Below are 7,500 nucleotides of genomic sequence, written 5' to 3'. Positions count from 1 at the left end.
GGTTGGGATTATGGTTCATTATTTAACTAGTAGTAGGGGTTGGGATTATGGTTCATTATTTAACTAGTAGTAGGGGTTGGGATTATGGTTCATTATTTAACTAGTAGTAGGGGTTGGGATTATGGTTCATTATTTAACTAGTAGTAGGGGTTGGGATTAGGATTCATTATTTAACTAGTAGTAGGGGTTGGGATTATGGTTCATTATTTAACTAGTAGTAGGTTTGGGATTATGGTTCATTATTTAACTAGTAGTAGGGGTTGGGATTAGGATTCATTATTTAACTAGTAGTAGGGATGGGATTAGGATTCATTATTTAACTAGTAGTAAGGGTTGGGATTATGGTTCGTTGTTTAGATAGCTAGCTACATGTCTTAACAAAATACTCCACTTTGCCAGATGATGACCCATCAAGTTAGCCAGGTGTGTCTGGGGGTGACTACGGCCTTCTATTGTATTTCATGAACATGAGTACATGTCTAGACAATCGTGACCCATCCACTTAGCTGGATGTGGCTGTGGAGAGGGGGGGGGGGGGGGGGGGGGGGGGGGTTACAGCATTTCCTTCACATGACACATCAGTTTAGACAAGTCTGTCTGGGTAAACATCATCTAATGATTAAAAACGATTTATATCAGGACGCTTTCTGTTTGATGTTGCTATGATACAAATATGCAGGTAACCATTTCCGTGTACCGTTCACACCTCACGTATCCTGTGACTAAATACCTTTTTTGCCCCACTGTATCTATTTAACTATTCCTGTATATATGTACACACACTATTCCATCCTACATACAGTGGGGCAAAAAAAGTATTTAGTCAGCCACCAATTGTGCAAGTTCTCCCACTTAAAAAGATGAGAGAGGCCTGTAATTTTCATCATAGGTACACTTCAAATATGACAGACAAAATGGAGAAAAAAGAATCCAGAAAAATCACATTGTAGGATGTTTAAGGAATTTATTTGCAAATTATGGTGGAAAATAAGTATTTGGTCACCTACAAACAAGCAAGATTTCTGGCTCTCACAGACCTGTAACTTCTTATTTAAGAGGCTCCTCTGTCCTCCACTCGTTACCTGTATTAATGGCACCTGTTTGAACTTGCTATCAGTATAAAAGACACCTGTCCACAACCTCAAACAGTCACACTCCAAACTCCACTATGGCCAAGACCAAAGAGCTGTCAAAGGACACCAGAAACAAAATTGTAGACCTGCACCAGGCTGGGAAGACTGAATCTGCAATAGGTAAGCAGCTTGGTTTGAAGAAATCAACTGTGGGAGCAATTATTAGGAAATGGAAGACATACAAGACCACTGATAATCTCCCTCGATCTGGAGCTCCACGCAAGATCTCACCCCGTGGGGTCAAAATGATCACAAGAACGGTGAGCAAAAATCCCAGAACCACACGGGGGGGACCTAGTGAATGACCTGCAGAGGGCTGGGACCAAAGTAACAAAGCCTACCATCAGTAACACACTACGCCGCCAGGGACTCAAATCCTGCAGTGCCAGACGTGTCCCCCTGCTTAAGCCAGTACATGTCCAGGCCCTGTCTGAAGTTTGCTAGAGAGCATTTGGATGATCTAAAAGAAGATTGGGATTATGGCATATGCTCAGATCAAACCAAAATGTTACTTTTTGGTAAAAACTCAACTCGTCGTGTTTGGAGGACAAAGAATGCTGAGTTGCATCCAAAGAACACCATACCTACTGTGAAGCATGGGGGTGGAAACATCATGCTTTGGGGATGTTTTTCTGCAAAGGGACCAGGATGACTGATCCGTGTAAAGGAAAGAATGAATGGGGCCATGTATCGTGAGATTTTGAGTGAAAACCTCCTTCCATCAGCAAGGGCATTGAAGATGAAACGTGGCTGGGTCTTTCAGCATGACAATGATCCCAAACACACCGCCCGGGCAACGAAGGAGTGGCTTCGTAAGAAGCATTTCAAGGTCCGGGAGTGGCCTAGCCAGTCTCCAGATCTCAACCCCATAGAAAATATTTGGAGGGAGTTGAAAGTCTGTGTTGCCCAGCAACAGCCCCAAAACATCAATGCTCTAGAGGAGATCTGCATGGAGGAATGGGCTAAAATACCAGCAACAGTGTGTGAAAACCTTGTGAAGAATTACACAAAACGTTTGACCTCTGTCATTGCCAACAAAGGGTATATAACAAAGTATTGAGATAACAAAAGTTTATTGACCAAATACTTATTTTCCACCATAATTTGCAAATAAATTCATTAAAAATCCTACAATGTGATTTTCTGGATTTTGTTTTCTCATTTTGTCTGTCATAGTTGAAGTGTACCTATGATGAAAATTACAGGCCTCATCTTTTTAAGTGGGAGAACTTGCACAATTGGTGGCTGACTAAATACTTTTTTGCCCCACTGTATTCTACAGATATACTAAATATTCTATCCACAGTGTCCATAACGTCTATACATCCAAACACACACATATAAACATACACTACCGTTCAGAAGTTTGGGGTCACTTAGAAATGTCCTTGTTGTTTTTTGAAAGAAAAGCACATTTTTTGTCCATTAAAATAACATAAATTTGATCAGAAGTACAAAGTAGACATTGTCAATGTTGTAAATGACTACTGTAGCTGGAAATGACTGATTTTTAATGGAATATCTACAAAGGCATGCAGAGGCCCATTATCAACAACCATTCCTCCTGAGTTCCAATGGCACGTTGTTTTAGCTAATCCAAGTTGATCAATTTAAAAGGCTAATTGATCATTAGAAAACCCTTTTGCAATTATGTTAGCACAGCTGAAAACTGTTGTCCTGATTAAAGAAGCAATTAAACTGGCCTTCTTTAGACTAGTTGAGTATCTGGAGCGTCAGCATTTGTGGGTTCGATTACAGGCTCAAAATGGCCAGAAACAAAGAACTTTCTTCTGAAACTCGTCAGTCTATTCTTGTTCTGGGAAATGAAGGCTATTCCATGTGAGAAATTGCCAAGAAACTGAAGATCTCGTACAACGCTGTGTACTACTCCCTTCACAGAACAGCACAAACTGGCTCTAACCAGATTGCTCATTCTAATATTTCTACATTTCTTAATTCCATTCTTTTAGATGTGTGTGTGTGTGTGTGTGTGTATTGTTAAATATGACCGCACTGTTGGCGCTAGGAACACAAGCATTTCACTACACCCACAATAACAATCTGTTAAATATGTGTACGCACCAATACAACTGGATTTGAAGTGACACTACCTTACTCGCTCTGTTTAGCACATGACCTCACATGCGAATCCTTAATGAGATGGGCGGGGCTAAAGCTTAAGAGGGTGTGAACGATGCCGAATAGTAGGTGTAGACAGAAGAGCTCTCCAGTGGGTGTACCAAAACATTCAAAGACCATTATCTCAAAAGTGAGGTTACAAGTTTATCAACTTTCAAAGCAGAACTACTTTCCCATTGTTCCTCATCTGTAGTCTCTAACTTTTATTTCATGTAAAAAAACAACAATAAACAAATTGCAAAATTTGCTACATAGGACCGAATTGAGGTGGTTAGTCACATATATATACACACACACACACACACACACACACACACACACACACACACACACACACACACACACACACACACACACACACACACACACACACACACATCTTCAAATACCTTATTATTATCTATCCTGATGTCTAGTCTACTTTACCCTGCCTTCATGTACATATCTACCTCTAATACCTTATTATTATCTATCCTGATGTCTAGTCTACTTTACCCTGCCTTCATGTACATATCTACCTCTAATACCTTATTATTATCTATCCTGATGTCTAGTCTACTTTACCCTGCCTTCATGTACATATCTACCTCTAATACCTTATTATTATCTATCCTGATGCCTAGTCACTTTACCCTGCCTTCATGTACATATCTACCTCTAATACCTTATTATTATCTATCCTGATGTCTAGTCTACTTTACCCTGCCTTCATGTACATATCTACCTCAAATACCTTATTATTATCTATCCTGATGTCTAGTCACTTTACCCTGCCTTCATGTACATACAGTATCTATTATTTAAACATTTTTAACTCTGCATCGTCAGGAAGGGCTTTTAAACAAGCATTTCACAGATAAGTCTATCATGTGACAAATACATTTGTATTTGATACGCGCACTAAACATAAACATTCACCGCAGTGGGGGGGAGACATGGGTTTAGAAAAACAAACCATGTTTATTCCCCTGTGCCAACGTCACACACAGTGGAAATGTGAATAGTTTATTATGACAGAAAATAAACTGCCTCAGCAAAAAGGTTCAATTCTATTACACAGCCAAACCCTTTAGTAATTATTTAGTAATTATTCATTTATTATTAATTATTTTAGCACAGCTGAAAACTGTTGTCCTGATTAAAGAAGCAATAAAACTGCCTTCTTTACACTAGTTGTGTATCTGAAGCATCACAATTTGTGGGTTCGAATACAGACTCAAAATGGCCAGAAACAAAGAACTTGCAAGCCAGCCAGCCAGCCAGCCTCTCTCCAACCAGTCTACGGTCTGTCTTTCTCTCTCTCTCTAGCCAGTCTTCTCACTCTCTCTCTCTAGCCAGTCTTCTCTCTCTCTCTAGCCAGTCTTCTCTCTCTCTCTAGCCAGTCTTCTCTCTCTCTCTAGCCAGTCTTCTCTCTCTCTCTCTAGCCAGTCTTCTCTCTCTCTCTAGCCAGTCTTCTCTCTCTCTCTCTCTAGCCAGTCTTCTCTCTCTCCCTAGCCAGTCTCCTTTCTCTCTCTCTCCAGTCTTCTCTCTCTCCCTAGCCAGTCTTCTCTCTCTCTCTCTCTAGCCAGTCTTATCTCTCTCTCTAGCCAGTCTTATCTCTCTCTCTAGCCAGTCTTCTCTCTCTCTCTAGCCAGTCTTCTCTCTCTCTCTAGCCAGTCTTCTCTCTCTCTCTAGCCAGTCTTCTCTCTCTCTCTAGCCAGTCTTCTCTCTCTCCCTAGCCAGTCTTCTCTCTCTCCCTAGCCAGTCTTATCTCTCTCTCTAGCCAGTCTTCTCTCTCTCTCTAGCCAGTCTTCTCTCTCTCTCTCTAGCCAGTCTTTTCTCTCTCTCTCTAGCCAGTCTTCTCTCTCTCTCTCTAGCCAGTCTTCTCTCTCTCTCTCTAGCCAGTCTTCTCTCTCTCTCTCTCTCTCTAGCCAGTCTTCTCTCTCTCTCTCTCTCTCTAGCCAGTCTTCTCTCTCTCTCTCTCTAGCCAGTCTCCTCTCTCTTGCCAGTCTCCTCTATCTCCCTCTCTAGCCAGTCTCTTCTCTCTAGCCAGTCTCCTCTCTCTCTCTAGCCAGTCTCCTCTCTCTCTCTAGCCAGTCTCCTCTCTCTCTCTCTCTCTCTCTCTCTTCTCTCTCTCTCTAGCCAGTCTTCTCTCTCTCTCTCTCTCTTCTCTCTCTCTCTAGCCAGTCTTCTCTCTCTCTCTCTAGCCAGTCTTCTCTCCCTCTCTAGCCAGTCTTCTCTCTCTCTCTAGCCAGTCTTATCTCTCTCTCTAGCCAGTCTTATCTCTCTCTCTAGCCAGTCTTCTCTCTCTCTCTCTAGCCAGTCTTCTCTCTCTCTCTCTAGCCAGTCTTCTCTCTCTCTCTCTAGCCAGTCTTCTCTCTCTCTCTCTAGCCAGTCTTCTCTCTCTCTCTCTAGCCAGTCTAGCCAGTCTTCTCTCTCTCTCTCTAGCCAGTCTTCTCTCTCTCTCTCTAGCCAGTCTTCTCTCTCTCTCTCTAGCCAGTCTTCTCTCTCTCTCTCTAGCCAGTCTTCTCTCTCTCTCTCTCTAGCCAGTCTTCTCTCTCTCTCTAGCCAGTCTCCTCTCTCTTGCCAGTCTTCTCTCTCTCTCTCTAGCCAGTCTCTCTCTCTCTCTAGCCAGTCTCCTCTCTCTTGCCAGTCTCCTCTCTCTTGCCAGTCTCCTCTCTCTTGCCAGTCTCCTCTCTCTTGCCAGTCTCCTCTCTCTTGCCAGTCTCCTCTCTCTTGCCAGTCTCCTCTCTCTTGCCAGTCTCCTCTCTCTTGCCAGTCTCCTCTCTCTTGCCAGTCTCCTCTCTCTTGCCAGTCTCCTCTCTCTTGCCAGTCTCCTCTATCTCTCTCTCTAGCCAGTCTCCTCTCTCTAGCCAGTCTCCTCTCTCTCTCTAGCCAGTCTCCTCTCTCTCTCTCTCTCTCTCTCTAGCCAGTCTTCTCTCTCTAGCCAGTCTTCTCTCCCTCTCTCTAGCCAGTCTTCTCTCCCTAGCCAGTCTTCTCTCTCTCTCTCTAGCCAGTCGTCTCTCTCTCTCTCTAGCCAGTCGTCTCTCTCTCTCTCTAGCCAGTCGTCTCTCTCTCTCTCTAGCCAGTCTTCTCTCTCTCTCTCTAGCCAGTCTTCTCTCTCTCTCTCTAGCCAGTCTCCTCTCTCTCTCTCTAGCCAGTCTCCTCTCTCTCTCTCTAGCCAGTCTCCTCTCTCTCTCTCTAGCCAGTCTTCTCTCTCTCTCTCTAGCCAGTCTCCTCTCTCTCTCTCTAGCCAGTCTTCTCTCTCTCTCTCTCCATTGTATAGGCTGACAAGAGACTGGCTAGTATAGGCTGATATACTATGTTGTGATATAGTATGTTATTATAATGACACTTATGTTTAGTGAGCCTATTCCTGAGCACACCAATGTTGTTCTACTTTAAAATAAAATACCATCTTTCAGTTAACTCATTAGTGGACCTCAGGGGGCTCTTAACCATAATCAATGTGATTAGATCCATAGTTACTGTACCACCAACTGAACGTTGCTCTACCCGAGTCCCCTCATGTGCATTTTACCAGTAGCCCTATGGCCCGATGTCGCCCTATGGTCATATGTGTCTGTGAACAGGCAAAGTACCCTTGTTTGGGAAGCGCTGCCCTATTCCCTCGAACACTACTTTTGACCGTAGCCCTCATAGTACCAAGTCAAAAGTAGTGGACAACATGGTGCCATTTGCGATATCTAATATTTGTGTTATTTATTTTCGGCATCTCACCTCACAGTTGTAAAGAGCCGTTAGCTGGTCGATTATCCATTCCTCCAGGTTTAGTCTCTTTCTTAGTTCTTTCCGGTCATATTTGACGGTTACTCGCCCTTGCTTCCGAACAGGTATCTCCGGTTCTTCGGTTGAACCGGCGGCTACCGTCTGGAAATATACCCGGGGTTGAGGGCTCGTCTCTGGGCTGGTAACCGCAGCCATGGTCGGTCGGCTGAAGGAAACCCTGAAAGTTGTGGTGGTAGAGCGAGTTTCAGACGCGTTGTTTCGGGTATTGTTCGTGCTAAACAGCCGTGATTCTCATAAGGAGAAGCGATTCAATTCAAGTATATTACTGAGATTGTTCCCTTCTTGCAAAAAAAAGAGCACGGCATTAGGTTCACCTCGTGGTTTCCACCAAATCAAATTGACCTAAAAAAAATATATATATCTTTTTTAAAGGCTATAATTAGTTATTTACGGTATTAGAATACAGCGTACAAAGGTTTAGGACAGCCTACAAATCAGC

At 43.2% G+C, this 7,500-nt stretch overlaps 1 protein-coding gene across 1 annotated transcript in view; it reads right to left on the bottom strand.

Moving 5' to 3' along the window:
- LOC139415856 (protein phosphatase 1 regulatory subunit 14B-like) overlaps positions 1-7,500 on the bottom strand; it is a 36,751-nt gene that overhangs the window by 29,127 nt on the left and 124 nt on the right. Inside the window, exon 1 of the mRNA XM_071163993.1 lies at positions 6,993-7,500. This exon is cut by the window's right edge and continues 124 nt beyond it. Coding sequence (XP_071020094.1) covers positions 6,993-7,196 — 204 coding nt within the window. The 5' untranslated portion in view covers positions 7,197-7,500. The remainder of the gene's footprint in view (positions 1-6,992) is intronic.

Source organism: Oncorhynchus clarkii, chromosome 9 (genome assembly GCF_045791955.1).
Source record: "Oncorhynchus clarkii lewisi isolate Uvic-CL-2024 chromosome 9, UVic_Ocla_1.0, whole genome shotgun sequence".
In the NCBI taxonomy this organism is placed as follows: Eukaryota; Metazoa; Chordata; class Actinopteri; order Salmoniformes; family Salmonidae; genus Oncorhynchus; species Oncorhynchus clarkii.
This window is presented reverse-complemented; position numbering and strand designations above follow the sequence as displayed.